At 41.7% G+C, this 27,489-nt stretch overlaps 1 protein-coding gene, 1 long non-coding RNA gene and 1 other non-coding gene across 8 annotated transcripts in view; 2 read left to right on the plus strand and 1 right to left on the minus strand.

The window, feature by feature from the left end:
* The window catches only part of NDEL1 (nudE neurodevelopment protein 1 like 1), a 37,345-nt gene extending 13,921 nt beyond the window's left edge, over window positions 1–23,424 (plus strand). For 2 of the 6 annotated variants that reach the window (XM_020796300.3, XM_078385902.1), the window contains exons 3-10: window positions 1,874–2,027; window positions 3,787–3,935; window positions 5,702–5,838; window positions 7,128–7,301; window positions 10,967–11,058; window positions 11,376–11,527; window positions 14,067–14,199; window positions 22,200–23,424. In XM_020796300.3, the coding sequence (XP_020651959.1) occupies window positions 1,874–2,027; window positions 3,787–3,935; window positions 5,702–5,838; window positions 7,128–7,301; window positions 10,967–11,058; window positions 11,376–11,527; window positions 14,067–14,166 (958 nt within the window). In that variant the 3' untranslated portion in view covers window positions 14,167–14,199; window positions 22,200–23,424. Of the gene's footprint in view, window positions 1–1,873; window positions 2,028–3,786; window positions 3,936–5,701; window positions 5,839–7,127; window positions 7,302–10,966; window positions 11,059–11,375; window positions 11,528–14,066; window positions 14,200–17,691; window positions 17,717–22,199 lie in introns of all 6 variants that reach the window. The other 4 variants (XM_078385903.1, XM_020796299.3, XR_013541975.1 and 1 more) reach the window with 3 other exon arrangements.
* On the minus strand, window positions 18,071–20,533 carry LOC110080413 (uncharacterized). Its single transcript, XR_002300781.3, has 2 exons — window positions 20,429–20,533; window positions 18,071–18,896 (listed from the first exon to the last, which is right to left on the minus strand). It is a non-coding gene; the product is annotated as an uncharacterized LOC110080413 (long non-coding RNA).
* Window positions 21,492–21,656, plus strand: LOC140705106 (U1 spliceosomal RNA). Its single transcript, XR_012084638.2, has one exon. It is a non-coding gene; the product is annotated as a U1 spliceosomal RNA (small nuclear RNA).
* Window positions 23,425–27,489: the final 4,065 nt, after the last annotated feature.

Consider the following 27,489-nt stretch of genomic DNA (forward strand, 5'->3'; position numbering starts at 1 on the left):
GCATACCTCTAACTGCTAAGAACTACAGCCTCCACCCTTGTACTACTTTGAAGGCAAATACACCAGCCTGGGGTGACATAGTTCAGACTATGCAAAATAGTAAGACATTGCACTCAGTGAAAGTTGTAGAATCATGTCTAGATGCTGAAAGCCAAACCATGTGCTAAAATCAGTTACCTACCAGGCATTGTACCCAGTGACATTTTGGGGATAGAGAGCAACTAACAGTGTAAATGACTCAAAGCATCTACATGACATGCACACCCATTGTTTGGCTAAATAGGCGAAGTACTATAAACACTATGGTTGTTTTTCTTTACAGTTTAATATGTTTCAGGGCCTGTGAATAAATGTGAACCTTATTCCCCTAGGTTGCCAACAGGCTGTAAAGCATGAATGCTTAGTTTAAAGCCTAGCTGTACTCTCTTCTAAGTATATTGGTATATAAAATGCAAATATGAATTAAAAGTCACCCTGTAAATAGATGGCTATTTATCCCACAGCAGTTTTTCGGTTGTGCTTTCAGAGGTTTGCCTAACAAATAGGATCTGATCTCCCCCTAGGGCAGCCCCTTAACTCCCTACTAGAGATGGGCACAAACTGCCTGGCTTCCCCACACCTCCTCCTCTGAGTGCTGCCTCTGAGTGGACACCTGCTAGAGGAGGTAGGGCTTTAAAGTGCCAAACACCTGTTCTGAACTGGCATGAATCACCAGAGCAGCGGTTTGTGCCCACTACATAGACCTGTATCAGGATGACTGTACTTGAAGATGATGTGCAACTGCTATTCTCTTTGCTCCTTTCCTACTGCAGTTAAAGATATATAAGAAAAGGAGGTAGCCTTTTTATTTTCAGTGTCTCTGTTACGATGTTTTCTTCCAAAGGAGAATTGCCTTCTGTTACATTAATAGCTTCTGTGTGCCAGGCAAAAGCATTTTTATTTACTCATACATTTTAACTATTGTGAGTTGAGATAAGTATGTTTTATTGTTTTATCTGTGATTTAATACATTAAAACATAAAGTAAAAACATGTAGGGAGATGTGACAGTATATTTCAGTTAAGGTTAAGGTAAAGGTTCCCCTTGACAATTTTTGTCCAGTCGTGTTCGACTCTAGGGGCGCGGTGCTCATCCCCGTTTCCAAGCCATAGAGCCAGCGTTTGTCCGAAGACAATCTTCCGTGGTCACATGGCCAGTGCGACTTAGACATGGAACACTGTTACCTTCCCACCAAGGTGGTCCCTATTTATCTACTCGCATTTGCATGCTTTCAAACCACTAGGTTGGCGGGAGCTGGGACAAGTGACGTGCGCTCACTCCGTCACGTGGATTCGATCTTATGAGTGCTTGGTCTTCTGACCCTGCAGCACAGGTTTCTGCGGTTTAGCCCGCAGCGCCACCACATCCCTGTTATTTCAGTAAAGTATTGAAAACAACTGGAAAGATCAGAGGGGCTATATTTCCTGTTATGGTCACCAGTTGAGCATCAGCTTCTATGCCAAAATATTGTATGTCATCAGACAGCAAGTCTTAATGGACATTGTTTCAAAACATCCCTTCATTTTAGCTTTGCAGAGTACAGTATTGGATTTGTTTCTCATAGGAACTTGAATATCTTTCTGTTCAACTTTGACAGTACAGCATCACAGTGACCATCATTTTGGATACACGTTTTCAAATGATAGATTTTAGTCTTTACTTTTGTCTCAAACAAGAAATGCATACTGACAACATGTAACAGTTTTATCAGCATATTTTCAGTTCTGTTGAAAGTTGGTCTAGCAGTGACGGGTCATGCATTTGCTAAGTACATTGAAAAGACAGAAATGTAAGCAGACCAATGCCCCTCTCATCACCACAACCCCTCATTCAGTTTTCAGGAGGCCCGTGAAGAGCTGGCAGAATTTCAAGAGGGCAGCAGAGAACTGGAAGCAGAGTTAGAGGCTCAGTTGGTACAGGCTGAACAGAGGAATCGGGATTTGCAAGCGGACAACCAAAGATTGAAACAGGAAGTGGAAACTTTAAAGGTACAGCAGTGTCAGTTATGGTGTTGGTGCAGATAAACCCGGGGTGGCATATATCTTGCTGATTAGCCTCAACATCGTCAGCTCAGCATTACATATTAGTCCTGAATGTAGCCCTGCTGAGTTCCCAGAGGCCATGCCTCATCCCCCCTCTTTTTTTTTTTTTTTTTGGAGTGGTTTCTCACCTTTTGTGTGGATGTTGAACCCATTTTACAGTCTGAACTACCTCTCAAAGGTTTAGTCAATGGCAATAAGAGCTTTTAAGTTGAAATATGTTGGTTATTAGGCCCCAGCTTTTGTTTTTAGTTCTGTCTGTCATTGGAATGCATCCCTTAGGAAGTTCTCTGAAGTTGAATTTGGCCTTTATGTTCTCCACCTTTGCTCTAAAGCCTACATTTCGGTTGCAAAGCTAGTTAATTGTGAACTATTTGCCCTTTGTTTGTTTTTACATTCTGAGCCTACTAGATGGTCAACCGCCACTTGCCTCCTCCACTTTATCAGAAGCCAAGATAATCACACAGAAGTAGCTTAGAACTGAGATAACAATATGTGTTAAAGGCTTTTAACAGTGAATTCTAGTGGCTTTTAAGTGAGGAGGGAACTCAGCACAGTGTATTTTAAGGTGAGAAGATATATTGGCATCCCTGTTTTGAAAAACTACTGGATATTATATCTGGCCAATTTTTGAACTATTTTCCTTAAACTGGAATTTCTTACCATCTTTGCCTGATGAGAGCTCTGGAGAATGTGAATGCTCCTCTCATTTGTAGCTTTTAGCCATCACATAATTATCCAAGTCAGAACTCGTTTTGAAAAGTGCTTGTACTGATCTTTGTTTAGACTGAGTATTAGATTGAAGTGGGCTTTTAAAACAAGGAAATCTATCAAATACATATTTACTTTGAACTGTGTATGCCTTTGAAAAATGGTATTTTGGAAGAAAACAAGTGGTACCATTATCTGGACTTTCTGTAGCGATGGCACTTTTGTTGGTGACTGATAACTATCTGGTATAATGAGAGTCAAATGTTTTATTGTGTGAGACAAGGCATACTTTATAAAAGACTGGTTTTATTAAAAGGCAAAATATGTATATAATCTGAGGAGAAATTGAAGTGTGTGTTTAAAAAGTCTTACTTCAGAGCCTTTTTTTTGACCATATGCTAATGTGAATTAAGAAATAAAATATGGCTGAGAAGAAAAATGTTTGAGGCATACAGGATGCCACTGTGTCTATTTAGTAGGGTTTCGATTGTGAAAGGTGATTGGGTCTGGATACTTCCTTTGCCAGCTGTCTGGGGGCTGGATGGTGTTGTGTGGCAAGGCTGTGCTTCCTGACATTTTTGTGTACCCATCCATAATACTGGTAAATTGAGCTTTTTCATCTGTAATTGAGCTCTCCGTTTCCTGTGTGTAAAACAGTTAAGAGGAGCAAAATGCAGTCAAGTAGTGCTTGCCAGTGCTGACTGACAAGACAGTCGACTCTGCTGCTGTTCCCCTCACTCACTATGTAAGAAATGGGGAGGAAAAGCAAGACCAAAAAAAGGATTCCTCAATATTCACAGAAGCCTCCAAGAATGGTGCTTGAGATGGGGCCTATCTGGAGACCATTACAGGCCTGATGGGGGGACCTCTGTAAGATGCAGTTTCTTTTGGTTTAGTTAGTCATGAAATGGAAGCAGAATTATGAATGATGATTGACGTACATCCTGAGTCAAATTGACAAAGTTCTTCACTGGTTTTTGTGTGTGTGTGCTTTCAGGAGAAGCTTGAGCTCCAATATGCACAGAACTACAAGCAAGTGTCAATGTTAGAAGATGACTTGAGCCAAACCCGAGCAATTAAAGACCAGCTGCATAAATATGTGAGAGAGCTAGAGCAAGCCAATGATGACCTTGAGCGTGCTAAGAGGTAAAGTGCTGGTGATAGTCACATCCCTGTTTGATGCAAGTGCTTCACTAGATACTTCCTTGTCATTCAGCTTGTTATTCCAGTAACTGCTAAAGAATTCTGTATGTCATAAACAGAAACATGATAATGATGCATTGGTGTATTAAAAGAACTGCCGTCCTTATCAGATTTCCAAAACCTCTTTCACTGGTAGTCTCAAAACTCAGCAGGATATATACCATAACTGTATTTTGAGCCAATTCCAGAAAGTATGTTTTAATATGAGGATAAGAATCACATTACCCTTTTGACAACATTTGACCAGTCTTCACACCCAAAAAACTCTTCTGTATAGTCTCTGCTAAACAAAGTCTGATCTCTCCTGTATATGTGTAGTAGCATCTGTGGTTAATGTTGTATTGATGCTCCCTGACAACTAGCATTCAGAATGTGTTGTGGACAAATTAATCAAAAGATTCTGTGTTTCTGAAGTTCTCAGGAGCATATTGGCCATGACCACACTCTTGTATGTTTCATTACTAAACAGATTGAAGCAAGGTGAATATTTTTCAGTGGGCTCTTACTCTAAGCAAATTAAAATATTATTTCCAGGTCAGCACAAAAAAGTTGCTCATCCCATTTAATAGGTAACTGTAAGAGGCAATGATGCCCTCTAAACATGAGCCTTATTTACGTCTGTATAGTGTGGAAATGGAGAGGAGTGAGCCTATATTAAGAGTGGTCTTAATCGACTAGATAGGCGGGATATAAATAAAATTAAATAAATAAATATATTATGTTGCATGTCTCTTTTGCTGCCTGGTCTCCTGTAAAGAGTCCAGATTTCCAGGAGGTCTTGCAGCATAACTGCCATTCTACTTTGCTGCAAGAAATTTTCTGAGTAGACCTGATTGGTGAAGTTTCCTGACTAGGAAAAATTAAATAAACTAACTATATTGTGGCATTTCTGATTTTTGCCAGCTTTGGTAGGCCATTTCCCACAAAGGGAAATATTTTTTCTAGTGTAGTGGTGTGCACCTTTTTGGCACCAAGTATGACATACTGATAAAGGGCTTGCATGCAGGACAGAATTTTAGATTTGACTGTGCCTGTTTATTGTAGCCCAAAAAGTATGGGGTAGGATTCATTTCAAGGTGTAGGGGTTTTAGGGCACCTGCTTCCCAAATGGTCTTCTGTTGAATCATAGGTGATGGGGTCTAGCTCAGTGGTTGAGTTGCTTGCTTCATATCCAAGTCACAGAGCGGGCCCATGTATTTCACTGAGTGCTGTAAAATTAGTCCCCCCCCCCCAAAATGTCCAACAGTAGCCACATTGTAGCATGTCTAATCAGTCAACAAGGGGCTGACTAATAGCTGTGTCCTTGCTCTCTGCTACACCCAAACCCTGTAAAGTATAGCCAGTTAAAATATTGTAGTCTGTTTCTACCTTTAATGAAACTGTTGTGTAATAATTTTGCCATTCTTCTCCCTGCATCATTGCTGCTGTGGGTGCAAGTGGATGTGATAAACTACTTGCTTGTAAGAACATTTTGGTTTTATATTGTAATTGCATTGCTGGATTTGGGGCCATGTGAATTTACTGTCCATTATTACTACTGTGGAGATCTGTAATCTTTTTGCTGTGAGCTGGTCAGCGTCCACTGCTAGCTCCTGAAGCCTTCATGAACACTTTTTTTTTCATTTGTTCTCTCTTGCTCTGAAATACTGGGACCTTTGTAACTGCCTAAATGTATACTGAGGAGCTACGTCCACTGTCTTTTTGTCTAGGGCAACCATTGTTTCCTTAGAAGACTTTGAACAAAGGCTGAATCAGGCCATAGAGAGGAATGCCTTTTTGGAAAGTGAGCTGGATGACAAGGAATCACTGCTTGTTTCTGTACAGAGGCTGAAGGATGAAGCAAGAGGTACTGCTTATTCTACAATGGTTGGTTATGTTCTTAATGAAGATGGTGTGGATGTCGGAAGTTGCAGGTTCACTTTTGGTGGTGAGATAAATAAGGCTGTATGGCACATCTATAAGCAAGCATAAATGCAATAATATATTTAGTCTTTGTATTTTTGTAAATGTGTCGTAGAAACAGCCAAACCAGAGTTGCAAAAATCATTTTCAGAGAAGTTTAGGTAAGCTTCTCTCCAAATTGCTTTATGTGGAAGACATGGTGCTCAAATTAGGTGTGGATGTGACCATCAGAACAAATATAATAAATTTCACTATTCAAATTGACATGTTCTGAATGATAAAGCAATAGATGGCTTGATGTGGAAATAATTTTGAGACTTCAGTGTACTTCTGTGGTCTTGGGGAATCCCTCACTTACGAAGTATTTCTGAGATTGAGTTGTATCAGTGTAGAGATTAGTAAAAGCAGAAGGCAGTATTTTGAAATGGTGTCCAATGTGTTCAGTGTCCATTCTTTGTGCAGTTTCCCTTACAAATTGAACTTGACATATTCTTCAGAGAGATATACACCCACAGGTAAAAACATCTCATCTCTGTCCCTTAGGGTGGCCTGTCAAAATGTGGAGGGGAAAGTGCAAGGCTCTGATGAAGGAACACTGGGAAGAGACTTCTCTCCCTACTTTGAGAGTCTGTATTCTGTGCTGTGTACCTGTTCCTAGGAAGACATGTTTGTATCAAGCAGCTGACAAGGCTCTAAAGGGATCTTACCATAGCTTCCTGTTTCTGTTTGAGTATGATTCTTGCCCCTACAGTGTGGAAAGTGTATACGCATAGACACAAACACACACACAGAGTGTCTTTCACTCAGAACACACTGGACTGTAACGGAGTGTGCAGATGCTTGATTGCCAGGGGATTCATATAGGCTTGTTTGTTGTCAAAGCTGCTAGCCAGATGCAACTATTCTTTCTTAAGGTAGCGTGGGGACAGAAGGACTGGTGATTTTACCTCATGGATACTTTGTCTATATTTAAGGGCTGCTAAATATGCTCTGTACTTTGCTTTGACGCAAAAATAGAGGCTTTACTATGGAGGATATATGTCTTGTTTTGGCTTTGAGGTGGAGACATGCCATTTCAGCCAGTGTTATATTTATGTCTCATTTGGCTTTGGAGACCTCATATGATGTGTGGAAATATGTACAGAACAAGTAATCATAAGGGTGCAGATGGAGGAGCTTGTTTAATGTGTTAAGATAGACATATTCACAATACTTTATCCTTCTGGCTTACAGATTTAAGGCAAGAACTAGCGGTACGTGAAAGGCAACAGGAAGTAACAAGGAAGTCAGCTCCTAGCTCACCAACCTTAGACTGTGAAAAGATGGATTCAGCTGTCCAGGCTTCACTTTCACTGCCAGCAACACCTGTTGGGAAAGGCTGTGAAAACAGCTTTCCCTCTCCTAAAGGTAGAACATACATGTGTGCATGTCACTGAGAAAAAAATTTAGGACTATAAAGCCAAATTAGATAATTCGGATTGGTGGTATATTATAAGTCCTGAAACATTTTGCACAGCTGTGGCTTTGTGTGTGTTTAGTCGTTTAGTCGTGTCCGACTCTTCGTGACCCCATGGACCAGAGCACGCCAGGCCCTCCTGTCTTCTACTGCCTCCCGGAGTTGTGTCAGGTTCATGTTGGTTGCTTCGCAGACACTGTCCAGCCATCTCATCCTTGGTCGTCCCCTTCTCCTCTTGCCATCACACCTTCCTAACATCAAGGTTTTTTCCAAGGACTCTTTTCTTCTCATGAGATGGCCAAAGTACTGGAGCCTCAGCTTCAGGATCTGTCCTTCAAGTGAGCATTCAGGGTTGATTTCCTTTAGAACTGATAGGTTTGTTCTCCTTGCAGTCCAGGGGATTCTCAAGAGCCTCCTCCAGCACCACAATTCAAAGGCATCAATTCTTCGGCGGTCTGCTTTCTTTATGGTCCAGCTCTCGCTTCCATACATCACGACAGGAAAAACCATAGCTTTGACTATTCGGACTTTTGTTGGCAAGGTGATGTCTCTGCTTTTCAAGATGCTGTCAAGATTTGTCATCGCTTTCCTCCCAAGAAGAAGGCGCCTTTTAATTTCGTGGCTGCTGTCCTCATCTGCAGTGATCATGGAGCCCAGGAAGATAAAATCTGACACTGCCTCCATATCTTCCCCTTCTATTTCCCAGGAGGTGATGGGACCAGTGGCCATGATCTTAGTTTTTTTGATGTTGAGTTTCAGACCGTTTTTTGCACTCTCCTCTTTCACTCTCATTACAAGGTTCTTTAATTCCTCCTCACTTTCTGCCATCAGAGTGGTATCATCTGCATATCGGAGGTTGTTGATATTTCTTCCGGCAATCTTAATTCCGGCTTGGGTTTCTTCCAGTCCAGCCTTCCGCATGATGTATTCTGCATATAAGTTAAATAAGCTGGGGGACAATATACAGCCTTGCCGTACTCCTTTCCCAATTTTGAACCACTCAGTTGTTCCATGACCAGTTCTAACTGTTGCTTCCTGTCCCACATATAGGTTTCTCAGGAGACAGATAAAGTGGTCAGGCACTCCCATTTCTTTAAGAACTTGCCATAGTTTGCTGTGGTCCACACAGTCAAAGGCTTTCGCATAGTCAATGATGCAGAAGTAGATATTTTTCTGGAACTCTCTGGCTTTCTCCATAATCCAGCGCAAGTTAGCAATTTGGTCTCGAGTTCCTCTGCCTCTTCGGAATCCAGCTTGTACTTCTGGGAGTTCTCGGTCCACATACTGCTGAAGCCTACCTTGGAGGATTTTGAGCATAACCTTGCTAGCGTGCGAAATGAGTGCAATTGTACGGTAGTTGGAGCATTCTTTGGCACTGCCTTTCTTTGGGATTGGGATGTAGACTGATCTTTTCCAATCCTCTGGCCACTGTTGAGTTTTCCAAACTTGCTGGCATATTGAATGTAGCACCTTAACAGCATCATCTTTCAAGATTTTAAATAGTTCAACTGGAATGCCATCACCTCCACTGGCCTTGTTGTTAGCCAGGCTTTCTAAGGCCCACTTGACTTCGCTCTCCAGGATGTCTGGCTCAAGGTCAGCAACTACATTGTCTGGGTTGTCCAGGATATCCAAATCTTTCTGATATAATTCCTCTGTGTATTCTTGCCACCTCTTCTTGACGTCTTCTGCTTCTGTTAGGTCCCTCCCATTTTTGTCTTTTATCATGTTCATCTTTGCGCAAAATGTTCCTCTAATATGTCCAATTTTCCTGAACAGATCTCTGGTCTTTCCTTTTCTGTTATCTTCCTCTATTTCTTTGCATTGTTCATTTAAGAAGGCCCTCTTGTCTCTCCTTGCTATTCTTTGGAAGTCTGAATTCAAGTTTCTGTAACTTTCCCTATCTCCCTTGCATTTTGCTTCCCTTCTCCTCTCTGCTATTTCTAAGGCCTCGTTGGACAGCCACTTTGCTTTCTTGCATTTCCTTTTCTTTGGGATGGTTTTCGTTGCTGCCTCCTGGACAATGTTACGAGCCTCTATCCAAAGTTCTTCAGGCACTCTGTCCACCAAATCTAGTTCCTTAAATCTGTTCTTTACTTCCACTGTGTATTCATAAGGGATTTGGTTTAGATTATATCTGAGTGGCCCAGTGGTTTTTCCTAATCTCTTCAGTCTAAGCTTGAATTTTGCTATGAGAAGCTGATGATCAGAACCGCAGTCAGCTCCAGGTCTTGTTTTTGCTGACTGTATAGAGCTTCTCCATCTTTGGCTGCAGAGAATATAATCAATCTGATTTCGATATTGCCCATCTGGTGATTTCCATGTATAGAGTCGCCTCTTCTGTTGTTGGAAAAGAGTGTTTGTGATGACCAGCTTATTCTCTTGACAAAACTCTATTAGCCTTTGTCCTGCTTCGTTCTGAACTCCAAGGCCAAACTTCCCTGTTGTTCCTTTTATCTCTTGGCTCCCTACTTTAGCATTCCAGTCCCCTAGAATGAGAAGAACATCTTTCTTTGGTGTCAGTTCTAGAAGGTGTTGTAAATCTTCATAGAATTGTTCAATTTCAGTCTCCTCAGCAATGCTGGTTGGTGCATAAACTTGGATTATTGTGATGTTGAATGGTCTGCCTTGGATTCGTATTGACATCATTCTATCATTTTTGAGATTGTATCCCATTACAGCTTTTCCCACTCTTTTGTTGACTATGAGGGCTACTCCATTCCTTCTACGGGATTCTTGCCCACAATAGTAGATATGATAATCATCTGAGCTGAATTCGCCCATTCCTGTCCATTTTAGTTCACTGATGCCCAGGATGTCGATGTTTATTCTTGCCATCTCCTGTTTGACCACCTCCAGCTTCCCAAGGTTCATAGATCTTACATTCCAGGTTCCTATGCAGTATTTTTCTTTGCAGCATTGGATTTTCCTTTCACTTCCAGGCACGTCCACAGCTGAGCGTCCTTTCGGCTTTGGCCCAACCACTTCATTAGCTCTGGAGCTACTTGTACTTGTCCTCCGCTCTTCCTCAGTAGCATGTTGGACGCCTTCCGACCTGAGGGGCCCATCTTCCAGCGTCATATCTTTTAGCCTTTTGTTTCTGATCATGGGGCGTTCTTGGCAAAGATACTGGAGTGGCATTGCCATTTCCTACTCCAGGTGGATTGCGTTTAGTCGGAACTCTCCACTATGTCCTGTCCGTCTTGGGTGTCCCTGCACGGCATAGCCCATAGTTTCTCTGAGTTACTCAAGCCCCTTCGCCACGACAAGGCAGCAATCCATGAAGGAGGCTGTGGCTTTGCTCTCCTAGAAATGTCAGACCAGTCTCATCCAGCACAGAAACTAGAGAACAGTTTTTTTGAGTCACATAAGAAAATAAAACCTCACCAGGCCTAATTTCTTCTTTGGCCCACTTTTGTGTACAAAAGAATGTATATAATGACAAGATAGAGACTGGGAGAATGTGAGATAAAGGTTTTGAAAGTTATTTGCTTTAAATATGAATATGGTGGTGAGAGATGTCCCAGAGGGGGCCCCTCTTAGAGAAGCTGGATTGGATAATATGCATGGAACTGCATACTTACTGGCACTCACCCATGTTCCTCCTTTTTTACAGCTATTCCCAATGGCTTTGGTACAAGCCCACTTACTCCGTCCGCCAGGATATCTGCTCTCAACATTGTGGGTGATCTCCTTAGGAAAGTGGGGGTAAGAACTTTGGCAACTTAAAGGGATGCTGCAATTTTTCCTACTGTTCTGTAGGTTTAGAAGAACTGCCACTGACTGGGTGCTATTTAGGGAATTTCTGTTTTATAGAACATTGGTCCGTCTTTATATTTGAAAACTGATTATTGCTCAAAGACATTATTTCTGAACTAAATAGCTATTATTTAGAATGTTGTAAAGTGTCAGATGATATTTAGATTTGCAATTAGTTTTGCCCAGAGCCACTCCTCAGACTTTTTATTGCATTGATTCTGCCTAATTACTTTATTGAAAAGCTTTACTATTTATTATTTTCTCAGGCCTTGGAATCCAAACTAGCTGCTTGTAGAAACTTTGCCAAGGACCAGGCGTCACGGAAATCTTACGTTTCAGGGAACATAAACAGCAGCATGATCAACAGTAATGGCATGAAGTTTTGTCATTCAGGGCATACAACATTCTACGACAAAGCGTAAGTTTGGGTTATGCTTGAGGTTTCAGGAACATCATTTGTAAAGATGTATTCTCATGAGTAATAGTTGTGCACCTTTGGCCCACACACATTATTCCTTTGAATGTAGGCTACAGTTTAGTGAAGCACATCACCCTCACACCTCTAATAAGCCAGCTAATAAGATATTTGTTTCTTCCAGGGTGGGAATTTAGCATAACAAATTATATTGTATCATTCAAAGAAATGAATCTGTTCAAACTAGGGAACGTGTTCATAGCAAATAGGGTCAGATCACCCCAGAATTCCTTGGTTTCCTCTTAAGAGAACCATCAGTGAAACTTGTGAAGTATTCAGTCCTTGTCTTCTTGGACTTCACATGGAGCATTCAGTTTGATACTGCTGGACTGGAGAGATTTAGGGCCTGTGCCAGTCTTTATTTGTAAGTTTCTGAGTAGAATATTGTTAGCTGTATTCCTACTTCTTTTCGTTTTCTGTCACTCATAATCGCAAGGAACAAGGTGAACATCTCCATGGAGGTTGTTCCACAGTTTTGATGCCACCTCAAAGAAAACTCCTGCGCTAACTCTCTTAACCATACTGAAGAGAAAAATTACCCCACTGTCGTAAAAACATAGAAGTGGTTCTTAAACTGTCTCAAGCTGGGTCTGCATAGATCCATTTCCCCTAATCTGATACCTCTAGATGCTTGTAGTACAGCTCCTAACACCTCCATTATGGACTCTGCTGATGGGTTCTAATGAGAATTGAAATCCAAAACACCTGGGGGGCACCAGCTTGGAGAGGCTCATTTAGTGCTTGAATATCAAAATTTCCTCCAGGGATGAATTGAGAGTGAATCAATTAAGTCCCTTCAAAATTGGTGCAGTTTATTCTATTCAGTTTAAAGTGGCATTTTGGATTCTGTTAGGGTTTCTTCTCAAACTCATGTAACATCTACTCTCAATGTGACTAAGGTATGACTATCCATAGGTAGGACATGTGAAGTAAAGTCCACAATAGAACTTTTACCTTTGAGAAACCAGGTGTAGAAGCTCAGTTGACTGTCTCTGTGTGTGGCTGAATGTTATTTTCTGTATAAAAAGTAGAGCAGCTTGCATCCTGGCAATTTGCATGGATAGAGTAGGGTATGAGACAGCTTGCAGAAGCAGTTAATAACAATGACAATACTTGCCTTTGTGTGACTTGCAGTAGAGCACTGTAGCGGGCAGGCGGGGGACCTGGCATAGCTGCTGCTTGTTCATGGCCTCCATGAGTCAAGCTTCTTAAAACCCACACTTTCTATCTTGAGCCATGCTGTGAACATGGAACAGATTTTAAGATGAAAATTGTTTCTCTTGTTCAGGTCCCAGGACAGTTGCTTCCTGGGGTTCTTTGTGTGATGCATGGTATCACCGAACAACCAGCATTATTGCTGCTTTGTATCATGTCCTTTCTGTTCTCCATAAACTCATCTTATACTGACCCAATTTCTGTTGCACTTTCCATTGCTTTCCACTTCTCTTCAGTGCAGCTTTTCCCAGTGCATTCTCACTTACCTGACCTGTGCTTTTGTACTTATATGAAATCCTCCTACAATGGCGCTCCGCTTGACGAAGATAATACGTTCCAGCAAAATCGCTGTACAGCGAAATTGTCGTCAAGCGGGAAAAAACCCATTGGAATGCATTGAAAACCAGTCAATGCGTTCCAATGGGGGAAATACCTGATCGTCCTGCGAAGATCCTCCATAGGGCGGCCATTTTCCGATGCCTGTAAAGCGAAAATAGGTCAGCAAAACAGTGGGGAGCCATTTTGCAAGCTGCCGATCAGCTGTTTTTAGAGTGTCGTTAAGCGAAAAATTGGTTCCCGAAGCAGGGAACTGATCGTCATGAAGCGAAAAAAACCCATTGAATCATCGTTTTGCGATCGCTATAGCGATCGCAAAAAACTCATCGTTAAGCTATTTCCTCGTCAAGTGGGGTAATCGTCAAGCGGGGCACCACTGTATTTGATTCTCATTATTCATGACCTCTCTACTTATTTTGCCACATCCTACATAATGTCAGTTACAGCAATGTGTAGTAACAAGCACACATTTGGTGCAATGTCAAATGTGAAAATGGCAGCATTAGGCCCATCTCTAGTGTAGTATTAAGGTAGGCAGAAGACTGTCAAGAGGTAGAATAGTTATTTTTTGTGAAACAAAACAGGTATGTAGATTGTTTGGGGTCTGTAAGGGCATTTAAGTGACTAGGAACTTCAAAGACTGTTTTTTTCTCATTTGCTTTTGCTTTTGGCTCTAGTGCTGATACTGTGCTATCATCCTCCTCCTCTTGTACTGCTTCCTCTTGTCTCCTCCTCATCCCTTCCCACCAGTTATATTCAAATATGAGCTATCGTCATACAGCTGAGCATCCAGTTATGAACTGCCTGTGGCCCTCTCATGGCCATGTTGCCTGGGGCTGGGCTGTAGTTCATCCTGGCATGGAAAATGAGCTCAGCCATGCCCTTTCTTCTCCTCCCCTGTCTTTCTCTTTCTCTCTCTCTCTCTCTTTAGCCCCTGTAGTCTTCTCCCTGCCCCAAATTGTCGCTGGATCCTGAAACAGCCACGTATGCTTATGGACCCAACCCAATCTGCTGCTGCTGCTGCCTTGTGAACGGCCTGTGGTTGGGTGGTGGGACTGATTGAGGTAACTCACTGCTGTATTGCTGGCTTTCCTGCTATTCTACTAGCTGCATTATATGCACTGTTGTCTCTCTAAGGTGCACTAAATCTGAGTGGCTGCTAAATTGGTCTGATGGGAAACAAAGTGTGCTGCTGCGTTGCAAGAACCCTCTTAGGAGTGGTTATTGTATGTGAAGCCTAACGAAGTCAGTGTAATGTCAAAACTACTGAGAGTTGGAGCAGACAGAACTTAAGTAGTTTTGGTAACTCTGGGCTGGATCCAGAGTAAATTTATTAAGTGAAATGATGTCTTCAAGGCTAAAATCTTCTCTGCTGGAGGAACAGGGAATGGCTACAATGACACTGATATCTTCTTTTAAATGTTGTTGCCAAAAAGAGCACATTTGAGTGTGTTCCAGGGCAAATGTAAGTGCTTGCAGTTCTGTTGCAGAATTACAGGGCCATCAGCCAAGTTAGAAGTGCATGGTTTCTGTTTTGGCCTTTGTATTAGTCTGGCATTAATGTACCACTTTCTCAAATACCACGAGATACCAGAACCAGGGGACACCCACTCAAATTGAGTGTTGGGAGAGTGAGAACAGACAAAAGAAAATACTTCTTTACCCAGTGTGTTGTTAGTCTGTGGAACCCCTTGCCACAGGATGTGGTGATTGGACAGATTCCTGAAGGAAAAGTCCATCGGAGGTTACAAGCCATGAGGGGGATGTATAATCTCCAGGCTTAAAAGGAAGGTCCTTCAAAATGGCAGATGTAGGGGAGGGGTATCAGGAGACAGGGATCTAGTGGTCTGTTGTGCTCCCAGAGGCATCTGGTGGGGCCACTGTGAGATACAGGGAACTGGACTAGATGGGCCCTTGGCCTGAATCAGCAGGGCTTTTACTTATGTTCTTATATAAATATGAAACTCAGCAGTCATGTTGACTTTATACTAACTGGTGCTAGTTTCTGATAAGCCTGTTCCAGACCAGTAATATAAGGCAAGTAACATTTAGGAGCAGTTCTTCCCTGTGCATCTACCCCAATAAGTCTGCACTTGTGCAGAGCCACCCCTTTGAAAAGTTCTAGATGCAGGGAGCGTGCATTGGAATGCAACTTATCAATTCTGTTCTGTTCACCATGGCAAAATATCTTCTGTGTGAGGAAGAGGCAGAAACGATTCAAAACACTAGTTGTTTTGCTTTCCATGCCTGATGTTTTATTTTAATTGTACAATTTTAAAAATAATTATTGCACTTTTAGTTTTTTTAATCTGATTTCTTCTGGAGGGCAGATTGCTATGCATTTTCCTACTCAAGGCTATTTGCCTGAAGGAGGCCTTTTTCAAATATTATGTCAAATGTAAAAGTAACGTTGTCCTTCCTGACCACCACAAGTGTCTCTTTTGTTTGGAGGAAGACCATGTAACTTCCTCCTTCTCCACCAGTCCACCATACCCTCTAATTTTCAGCCCTGCTGGGCAGGGCTCTGCCCCTCTCTTGCGTGGCTTTGCCTCTGTATGTGTGCATGGCTTCACCCCCGCATGCTGGGTTCCGTCACTACCAGAACCTAACATGATCCCTGCGCAGAGGAAGAAGACAGCTGCATGGAGGGAAGCAGAATCGGGCATGCGCACGCCCAGCTTAGCGGGAACCTTGCTCCTGTCACTTCTGCCATGACTGCCACTAATGCATTGCAGTCATGTGAACTAATTCAGCAGACTCAGCTTCACTTCCAGTGCCTTTGCCATCTGCCTCAGCTCAGCCTAGTAAGGTATCCTCAGAACTAAACCCATCAGAGGTTTCTTCCCTCCATCTCATGGCACTGACAAACTACTTTGACCAGATACTATATTCTCCATGGATATCAGCAAGGCGGCATCACCTCCTGCAGATCCCAGCAATTGTCTTCAAAATGTCCACCCTTCTAGAGAGTGCTTTTGCTTATTGACTGTGGCATTCTCCCTTTTCAGAGAAACAGCTGGTTCACAACAGTCCGCCTGAAGGATACTTAACGTCACAGAGCTGCTCAGGTTGAAAATATGTCCCATTCTGGCTTTTGAAAATATGTCCCATTCTGGTCTCTCTGTAGTCCTGAGGGTCCTCACCAAGAGTGTGGAGATGATTTCAGCTCACTTGAGGAAGCAAAACATAGGCCTTTACACTGATGATTGACAAATAGTTACCAACACCAGATCTTGACTTCAGTGTTATCTTACTACAGTACTATCTCTCCCACAGGATTTAGACCTATGTATTGATGTTAAATTTATCTGACTCCAATACAAAGCATTGTATTCATGTGTCTCAGGTTGCTCTCTATATAGGCGAAAGCTTGAAGAAAGAGCTCACTGTATCATAGCCATGTCTCATAACATCATGGACTACTTGATGGATGGCCAGGGAAGCAAAATGTCACATCATCTTTCTGAAACTGTTAGCAGTATTCTAGGTTTCCAACGGAAATAGCCTCTTTAATAGCTCCACCATGGAATGGTACATGAATAGAATGGCACAGTCCACTGATGGACTGTGTTCTTTCCCTGTGGCACTGGTGCATCCACCACAAGATATTCCTTATTTCAGTGCATGTTCTAGGACATGCCAATGACTTATTCGATCTGTTAAGCAAAGGACATAGATGTGGATGAATGGGGACTATACCCTTGTCTCCTTGAGAGACAATCTGTATGTGAGTTTGGTCACAAATTCAAAAGCACAGGTCATTTCTTTTCAGCGACTTGCTAAGTGGGGCATGAAATCAATTACCAGATGGCCAGGAGACCTTTGCCTACTACCCCTAAAAAGCCATTTCGCTAGGGCTATGCTTACTTCCTTTTAAAAAACAAACAAACAAGGAGTCTCCTTACCTGAATTGTGCTGAATTGCAAAGTAGTCTGAATTGTCCACTTCGTGTAGCATTACTGCCTGGTCACAAGGTCATGGGCGGATTCTGGTTTTTGAGGGGTTTTTTTCTTTTCTCTCTGCTGTGTTACAATGATTGTAGGTGCCTTCCCTCCTGCCTCTTGTTTTTAGTTTCTGGAGGCAAGCTCACTAGTCTCACCTCTCAGTGTGGATGCATAAAGACCATTACAAAAAAACAGAATAGATTGCTTTTTGCAATGTTTGTTTTTTTAGTGGTCATTTGTGTGTTCACACAACCTGCCCTTCTTCCCTCTTTTGGTACCTACCTGCTGGTTAACTGAACATATGTGGCCATGTCCTCAGATTTTTATGGAACTGAAGTCTTGCCGGGTACTGTGTGCATTGGAGATGGGAGGGGTGGCGCTGCTGTCATTCTCTCCATCCGCAAGATTTGAAAGGGGTGATTCTGCACAGGCACAAACCTATTAATGTGAGCACATTGATGGTCACTTGAAGGCCATTGAAAGCTACCTGGTTTTCTGGATTGGTTCCACACATTCACTGGTCGCTTCAGTTTCATTTTTAACTTTAAAAGATGCTTCTAAAGCAACTGATGGATTTTATATAAATTGTTTTCTTTTCTCCTCCCTGAATAGGTCAGATTCTCTGCGTATCTCATGGGTAATTGCAACTGTTTGATGTGATAAATTTGCTTGATGCTTAGGGATGTCTGTGTTGCCCATTATGGGTATGGGGCTGAGATACTAATCTTGTGGCTCTTTTGTGATGATTTTTCTGTCATGTAACTAGATTCATAGATTTTATATAGCAGGGACATCATACTTCCACTGGTCATAGTCCTCTTCCTTCATGGCACTTGAGTGGCCAAATGACATATATGACATATGTCATATCTGAGACATGTGGTAAATAGAGATCTACAGTTTAGAAACTGTGGGAGAAAGCTTCTCTATCCTTTTTTTCCCATCATGGGAAAATGGAAACATGGGACAAATAGAAGCACATACAATACACTTTTGATTAGTTCTAATCTCAATTTAATAACATGAAATGAATTAAAACCATACTATTCAATATTTCTATGGAACATAAAGGTACAAATTCCTGACTTACATATAAGCAGAAATTGCAAATTTACCCAGTGATGGAGTGAACAATCTTTGATAGTATTATTTAAGAATATATTTGTTTTGTGATTTGTAAATACAGGAGAACAATAACTTATACAGGAATTACCAACTTGGTAATAACCAAAGGAAGCTTATATTATTTGGGCTGTGAAACTATTTCTTGTTAATCATCCAGAAACTGTACATATCGTCATCAGTATCATGAAGCGACACTGGAATGACTAAGCACACCACAACCAGTGGTCCTTTCTTCAATTTCCTTTTTAAAAAAAAGGAACAAAGTATTCCTAGCCTTAAAAAATCAGTGTTAAGGATCATCCATAAATTTGAACACTGAGTTGTTTAGTTATTATCATATACTGTACATAGTAAGCACAGTTCTCAGGATATGACTGAATCCTGTGGAAACTGGCGTAGAGATATAGTAAGATAACACATCAGATACAATTTGCACAGTAAAAATATCACTATTAGAAGTGATTTCTTTAAGATTGCTAGATTGAGATTCTGAAAGTTCTTTTGTCTTCTTCAGTGAACTAGAGATATGCATGAATTGAAACAAAATGTATGTGTTCCTTTGCATGTTAGCATGTTTCTTGATTTGATGTGCACATTTTCTACATACCACAGATCGGCATTTGCTTAAGACGGAGGACTCTGCAATGGGCTTCAGAAGTTGTACATGTCTGCAGAATAGGAATTGTGGCTGCCTAATAGATTAAAAAGTATATTTAGGGAGTGAAGTACAAGTCAAATAAAACTTTAGAGTATTTCTTTCTGAAAGAAATCATTCATAAGAGTTGTCTTCAGTTTTTTGTTGTTTTTTTTTTTGAAATGCCCCCCTCCCTCCAGAGGAAGAAATGAATAGGGAGGAGAGAAGCTTGGAAAGGGGTATTTCCATCCCCCCCCCATCATTCTGCCTTCTTTGTCCCTTTAAATTTCAGAACATGGGCAGGTACTTAGAACATCCTGCATGTTGCTATTTTGACATTTTCAGTAAAAGAAGTATATCACAGCTGATAAGTGCCCAGCCTTCCCTTATTGATAGAGGACTTACCTCAATCATTTTACTACAGCATTAGGAAGACAGGGTTTTTAAAAAAATGATCATTCTACAAGAAAGCAGCTGCAAAGGTTTTCATGAAGCCACACACAGCCTAAGACATGGCTGGAGTCAGCAGCTGGGTGCATGCGGATGAGCTACTTAGACTGGGGTGAGCATTTCCTGTCCCTGTGCAACCCTTGGAGGGGGATGGACTATAAAGAAGTTTCCCAAGACCCCTGAGATCACCCTTCAGTCATAGGACGCTGTTCTCATAGAAACCTTCCTTTGAAAGAGCAGTTTGTGCCTCAGTTCTTGGCTGTTCATGGTAGCAACCTTCCTATGTTTCAGCAAGAGTAAGTCAGCCTAGTTGCTTTAGGCCTGCGGTGAAGGACCAGTGTTCTTTGGGTCTGTCATATTTATCTAACTGTCACTGAAAAGTCAACTGTACAATTAACCAGCATAGGCTAACTATATTAATTGTAGTCCGCAGTGACAGCAGAGCTTTCAAAATAGTGGAGCCACTAGATGCAGTGTGAACAGGCATAGCTTATATCTGACAGGCAGCTAGAATAATATTTGAGCAAAGCCCAAAGTTTCACTTAAACAGCAAAGTTCCATGTTTTGTTTCTGGCCAAGCCCCATACAGCAGATGTGTGCATCACAACAAGCCTGCAGGGCTGCATATACTACTGCTTATAGGGTTGTGAGCTTAGAACTATGCTTGACTTTGTTCATGCTGCAGCACTGGAGTCTAGCTCTTCTTTGTCTCTCAATGTCCAAAGTTCTAATGGCGCACATTTATGCAAGTGGAAGCCACTAATGTCATTATCTGGCACCAGTAAAATTTATTTTAAAAGAATTGAAAGCTTTCTATCCCTCTGCTTCAGGTTCTGAGGCTCTCTTGGGCTATCTTTTACCTCAGAATTGGAAGGGGAGATATTTTAGTAGCCAGACATAGCCACCAGATCACCATCGGCTATTTTTTTCCCCAACAGCAGCAATCTGATGGCTCCCCCGTCCATTGTGAGGCTCCCAAAGGCTTCCCCAGGGCAATTTATTTAAATTTTATAAGCACCAGATTATGATGGCACCAGCTTCTGCCAGTGTAAATGTGCAGAACAGGATTTTGCCTCAAATTCACAAGAATCCTTCAATCCCGACAAATTCTACAGATGATCTGTACAGATGTATACTGACCAGGCATTGCAGCTTGCTTTCTCAGCATTTCTCTGTTGCTTTTCCAGTCCGTTTTACTAACTTAGTTTGCAATCCACTACCATCACACAGATCATTCTGTCTCTGTCCCAGTAAAGAAAGGGGGAATGAATTGGGGGGAAAATAGAATAAAATACCCAATTAATTGCATGTTCTTCACTATGTAGTACTTATTCATTTGCCACATTTTATAGCCTGAATGAACCCCTTGAACAGCTCACAAAATACAGCAAGAAAAGAACAGTGTCTCTCTGTGGGTCATCTAGGTAGTCCTTTTGTATAATTTACCTTTGCTTTCCTTCTGGGATGCAGCAGGAGAATGTGACACGCTGCCACATACCCTAGAACTAGACTTCAGGGGAATCATAGTGTCAGACAGTGCAAGAGAAATTCATCTTGATTTGGTGTATGTGCATGTACAACAAGCAGTTGTGGGGAGTAAATGGCACTCTCCCCTCTGGATGGAGTACCACTTGCTCTGGATGGAGTACCACTTGCTCTGATTTCATAGTACTTCTTGCAGTGTCCAACATAGGAGGATATTAGAGTCAACATTTAGTTTGTGTTTGGTTGTGTGGTAATGCCAGTGTTTGACTAATGCATTTATATGACAATTGTGGATCAGCTGACCTGTCACCTGGTGACAGGCCTCTGTTATTTAATACAGTGGTCCCTCACTAGACGATTACCTTGTCAAAACGAGGAATTTGTTAGACGATGACTTTTTTGAGCGATGTTATGCTTCACATATGCTAATACCTTATGCTAATTACGGGAGGAACACCTATCATTAGCTAGGTGTTCCTTCCACAATCCTCTATCTAGTACACAGCATATGCTAATACCTTATGCTAATACCTGTGCACTAGACTAGAGGATTATGGGAGGAACACCTAGCCCCTGATCGGGGTCCCGCAAGGTACCCCAAAATACTCTTGGCCTCTGGCAGGACTGGGGCTGTGCAGCCCTGTACTGAGTGGGAGGTTCAGCCAGGGGGTCACAATTCAGGGAACAGAAGGGGGTAGGAGGTGAAAGGGCCATTCCAACTCATACCTTGCAGGGGAAATACCATGTCATAAAAGTGGTTTTCCCAGGGGGGAGGCTCATCCATTGCACTTAGGTGTTCTGCTGATCCCTATGATTTCCCCAAATATGGGAACTCATTTGCATAATTTGTGTTAATGGGGGATTGCCCTTGTGATTTCCCTAGTTTTTCTAGACTCCTTTTCATCTCTTTTTCTCCTCATCAGGACCTATTGCAAAGGCAGCAAGTCCTGGTGATGTCTTGTATTGCTTTCTCCCTCTTTTTCTCCTCTGTGGTAAAGGATCAGGGCAAAAGGAGTCACCATTATCAGGAACCAGGGGGCTGCTTTGACTCCTTTCACCCTCTTTCTTTGCTAGAGAAAGAGGGGGATGGCCATCAGAGACCCACTGCATTTCCAAAGGCATTGCAGGTGAGGGGATTGCTTTTCCCCAATATGGTATGGGGAACTGTGTTTTGCAAGATGATGTCTTCTATGGACAATTTTCGCAAGACAGTGATTTTCCCCCCCATAGATTTCAGTGCATTTCAATAGGGAACTGGGTTTCGCAAGACAATGTTTTTGCAAGACAGCGATTTCCATGGAACGAATTAAAATAATCTTGCGAGGCACCACTTGTATATTATATGCCTTTCTGCCACTGCCAGGTGCAGTTTGGCTTGTCAGTGCTACTTTCGCTTGTTAACTATTCGGATTTTTTTTCCCTATAGGGCAGTCAACGGCTTTGACCAAGGCCCACCACCAGGTCTAGGAGGGTCCAGACCATCATCGGCACCAGGCATGCTCCCTCTAAGTGTATGAACGGGTTGCAAGGCCACAATGAGACTGCAAATTAGTTCTCGAAAGAACAAGAAGAGCTGCTTGTGATACTTCCTGTTAGTGCCCCTTGCTGGAGACGAGTAGGTGCTGCAGCATCCAAATGCTGCCTGGAGAAGAACCCAGCACATACAGAGCACTCCTTATGTCAATACAGTCTATTTTCTTCTATTTCTGTCGTGGGCGTTCTTTAACGTGGTCACCGCTGATGTCTGCCTCACAGGATGCTGAAGTTGCACTTATCCAAACCACCTTCCTTCCCCACTCCACCATTGCTAGAGACTTTCCCAGGACTCATTGGCTTTGATGCTGGATGACCTCTTGGTAACTCCCTACATTTTTGCACTCTTCCCATTTCTCCAAAACACCCAATTAAGCACACAAGATCCCTGTGCTTTTTCTTTTCTAGATGAGTCCATTTATGTACAAGGAAGGGCCAAGTATGCTCTGGCTAGCCACTGGACTGGGGATACAAGTTGACCTTGTAGGAACCTTCCATACTCTTGCTTGAGGGGTCATGGTATGTAACACAGCACCCCTGCTAAAGATCTGGGAATTGGGCCATGGAAAATACCTAGATGTTGCCTCTCTTCTACTGAGCACAAGAACAGTTTGTGTTGTGCGATTGGGTCCGTTCACCAAAGCTGTCTGTTTCTAACTGGAGATTCACCCCAGTTTAGCAGTTTCTTTCCATTCAGTTTAATTCTGTGTAGCTGGTTTGGCCAGTTTAAACTGAATAAAGCTGTGGTTTGGGCTCTGTCTGCTTAGTGAAAACTGCCCAAGACTAAGAAAAGAGGGGAAGGGAAGAAAGACCATGGCTGGGGCTTATTTCCACCCACAGCTTGAATTTTGTTAGCCCTTTTCCAGTGTGTCCTTTGCTGCATTGACTGTTTACATTTGTTTTACTGTACATAATAAGTTTGTAAACATAATATCTTTGCCTAAGATATTTGTACATAACTTGGGCTTTGTAGCTTTATTTATTCAGAATCCCAGAGGCATGTTTTCCCTAGGACTGTGTATCAGATTTCTGTGGTGACTGCCATCCTGTGGTTTAATAAGACAGGTGGTCCAAAAATAAAGATCTTTTAATGTGGACACATTTGCTTTTGCAGAAAAGATGTTTCTGCCTCTGCTTTACACATGGTTTTGTGCTTTAGTTCCTACGTTTTCACTGGTGGTGCTGCCACTTACAAAAGAATTCAACAGTTCACACTATATTGGGCGAATGAATATGTAGCAAATGTACAGCAGGAACTCCTTTCAGTGATCTGGTTTTGCTTAGTGGAGCAAGCTCTTCATGTTGTGAAGGAAAGGAAAGCAAGTTTCTCTTCCAGATGTCACTGTTTCCTGATGGATAATTCAGAAATGGTTACTTGTTCTGCTAGTCAAATAGTTCTTGGAAAGCTGTGCTATTTTTGACACATTGAGAGGAAGAGTAGCAGGTGACAGGACAGTTGTTTCCAATGTGAACCTTGTTGGAGCACTAGTAAGACTAAGTTTCATTTGAGTAATCAAGAGCATTTGCATCTACAGCCTGTTCTTGGGTCACCTGAACCATCATGCTTTAGAGTGGAAGACCCAAGACTTTACACTTCAAGTGGCAAACATCTATGGTAGTATGATTTGCAAAATTGAGTTTCAGCATTTAAAACTTTATTGCAAGGCCCTTCAGCCACCATGTTCATCTACAGAATCTGAGTGTACCACCAGGTTGTTTCTCCCATTTTCAATAAGAAATCTGAAGAGAGCTGCATACCTTGAACATCAAGGGCACACGTCAAATGTAACTAAGCCACTACTTTTGTTCCACCTGCAAAGTAAATTGGTGCCTTTGACAGCAAGGCTAAAGGCACACAAGCTGAGTCAGTACTTTTAATGAACCACTTCCCATGGAAAAAACATCTGGAAATACACATGTTTACATCTGTTCATTATGTACTCTAATGTTACAAATGGTTTAAGTAGCTTTTGTATAAATTATAGCTGAATTCAAAGCAGCCACTTTTGAAGTGGATCCTAAGTGGTTCACTTTTTTTGTTGTATGAGTAGTTCTATAGCTGGTTCACCATAGCACTTTTTGCCTTGTCTGGAATAAAAGGGTGTGGGTAAGCTAACAGCCTGGCTATTTCTTCAAATGTGCTCCAGTTAGGATGACAAATGTGGGAAGTCTCAAACAGTACCTTGGGAAGGTGGATCAGAGAAAGTGGCCCTGTAATAATAAAGCCAGCTTGCCAACACTTCTGCCTCCTCCTAGGATAAAACTATCATCTGCTGTTAAAATGCCCCCAGGAGAAATCCTTGTGTAGGTCTGCTCAGTTTTAAGGGACTGAACCATATGCCTCTCTTCCCAATAAATAAGAAGTGACTAAATAAAAATACTTGGGCTACAGTTGTACTTTTTGACCAAAGCAAAGGGAAAAAATGAGGGTAATATGGGAAAATGACATTCTGGAAACTACACCATCTACATGAAACAGATGATCTACACTCTCAAAAGGCTATCGTAAAAATAAACATGAGGAGAACCTCTTTAGCCTGGGTTTTGTTCCTAGTGAAAACCAAAAAAGGTCAGTATCTCTCCCCCAGTTTGTATTACTCGAGACTGATTTAAGAATTTTCGTATTACAAGGGAGTGACAGGCCTCATAGATCATGCCATTCCAAAAACGATCTACAATACCACATGTATTGTGTCTACCAGGAAGAGTAAAAAGCATTACTTAATGATTTGCTAAGTGATATTTCTTTCACAGTTGTGCACACAATGGATGTGATTGTACAGTGAAACTGCATTTTTTTTGCTTCAGTTAGTTTGTCTAGACAGTTAAATCCCATACCGATGGTGTACCTGGATATTGGAAGCAAGGAAGCTTGAAAATCTCATTTGTACTTTAAGCTCTATCAATCAAGCTAGTTTTGAGGTTCACAAACCAACTAGTGCCCTCACTTGCCCCTCAACTGCCACTACCCTGGGCCCTCTGGCAAGTTACTTCTGTTTTATTCGTATCAAGGTGTGTGTGTGGGGGGGGGGTATGTCTGTCACACAAATTCAAAGCTATTGTTTACTCACAGTATACCCTACAAAAGTAAACAGAATCCATTCCAATTTGTATTTGATAGACAAATTGGATCTACATAAATTAGAATATATGAAATAAGTCTGTTCACTTGAGATGTTTCTGTATACCTCATTCACTAAACCATTTTAGGCAAATACCCTACATGATCATAGCAGTTCATTCTCCAAATGCTAGGGCTTGCCAGAATTGTGCAATCCATAAACAGAAAGGCACTGCTAGGCTTGAAGGAAACCTGAAGATTACAAAAACAGAAGTCTGAAGAGCAGGGACCTGTACAGTCTGAAGACGTTTTGAGTGCAGTGCCTGGTGGGGTGGTTAGATGCAAAAGTGAGCAAAGGAGAATGAAATGATGCATGTACTTCAGGAGGCCATGTCTGGCAGCTTGATCAAGAGTGTTCAACACTGGAACATTTTGTTGTAAGATATACTAATGTAAACAATTTGCTATTCCAGGCATCCGAAGCTCAAATCGTGCTTGCTGATCAGACAAAAGGAGTCTGTACTCCATTTTACCTTTGGTTTATTTTACTGTAAGGCAAAACACACACCTACCTATCTCCATGGATAGTATCTAGGAAAAAGTGTTTGGGCCATATTTCATTGCAGTCTTGAGAAAGTGGACGTAATAGCTTTATAGACCTCTTCCAACGCACTTACGCTATGAAACTTGAATAGACTGGTTTTACCTAGCATATGCTGATGTACTGAAACTTTCAAAATACTTATAACACAGCCAGATACCTTTTCTCACAAAATGGTGCAAATGATTAAAGCATTATTTTTTCTTTATCAGTCACTTGATGCCTGGTGGTCAACAACCAATTATGACTAAGGATGGAAAATGTCAACCCCACTGCCCAGGCCTGGTACTGATGTTTTTTCTTCATAAGCTATTTGCTTCGTTCTCATCAGTTACTTAGTTAAACATACTATTAGGGCAGAGGCATAGGGCAAAGATGTATGAGTCAATAGTTGCACTCCTGTTTGAGAAATGCACAGACAAATGTTTGCTAACCCACGGCTCTAGTAAGAATGCTGGGGAAGGAGAGACTCAGTAATCCTGAGACTAGCATTTAAAAAGAAAGATTTTACTTCAGTAGACTAACTACCATAAAATGTAAACTACTGCAGCCTCCGCTGTGAATTGTAGTTTTCTAATTAAGAACAGATGCAAGTGAAAACATAATTGTTGATTACCCTCCCATGTGTTTACCATACATTCTCTTACATTTTTAACCTTAGTAAGATAGTGTAGTAAAGAAATCTGACCGCACTTCAATGCATACTTAAACCTCATGTTCAAGTTCACTTAATCCTAGCCATGTTCCTCGCTTTGTCTTCCTGATGGTTTCAGGCCCAGTTTGGATCTGAACAACGAAATGGGTTGATATTATTAGTAAGGAGGGGTAACTTTGCTTCTCCTGATTTACATGTAAGACTGAACAAGTCTTTGTTTGGAATAATGGACATTATGCAAATTTGGGTTTTCCTATAACTCATCAACAGTTCTAGGAATTTTTAAAATTGGCTGTCCTGTCTAATAATGGCATAGAGAAGAAACGGGGGGGGGGATGTTTTAACCATGTACTGACTCAATCTAGAGGCCTATTTAGCTTCATAGGCTATATACCTGGAGTAACCCCACAATAAGAAGTTTCAAAAGTTTTTAAACATATTGTTCATTAAGTATTCTTTAGTGAAGAATACCATCCCCTTATCTTCCTGGCTACACCACTAATACGTACACCTTGTGATTGACAGAGTATGACATGAAAACGTGTTTCATTCTTCTTCGTGGCCTCTGTGAATACACACAAATGGGTTTAGTCTGCGCCTGCGCTGACATTCTCGGAGCATTCCAGAGCTAAAAGTAACAATTTTATGGTATGATTCCCCATGAGGCACAAGCTCCTCCCACCCAAGATTCCCCTCAGTTCCTTTTTTCCACCGTGCTGTAAAGTTCTACAGAGCATAGAGCTATTTCCACAGGGGTTTTTCCCCTTAGCTTATTGATCAATTCCCTCTAAATTGGATTCTTTCCCTTCTCAATTATCTAATCTATGATCCCCCGTGAGTTGTTTTCTTTTTTGCTTGCCAGCTAC

The sequence above is a fragment of the Pogona vitticeps genome, chromosome 2, assembly GCF_051106095.1.
Source record: "Pogona vitticeps strain Pit_001003342236 chromosome 2, PviZW2.1, whole genome shotgun sequence".
Classification (NCBI taxonomy): Eukaryota; Metazoa; Chordata; class Lepidosauria; order Squamata; family Agamidae; genus Pogona; species Pogona vitticeps.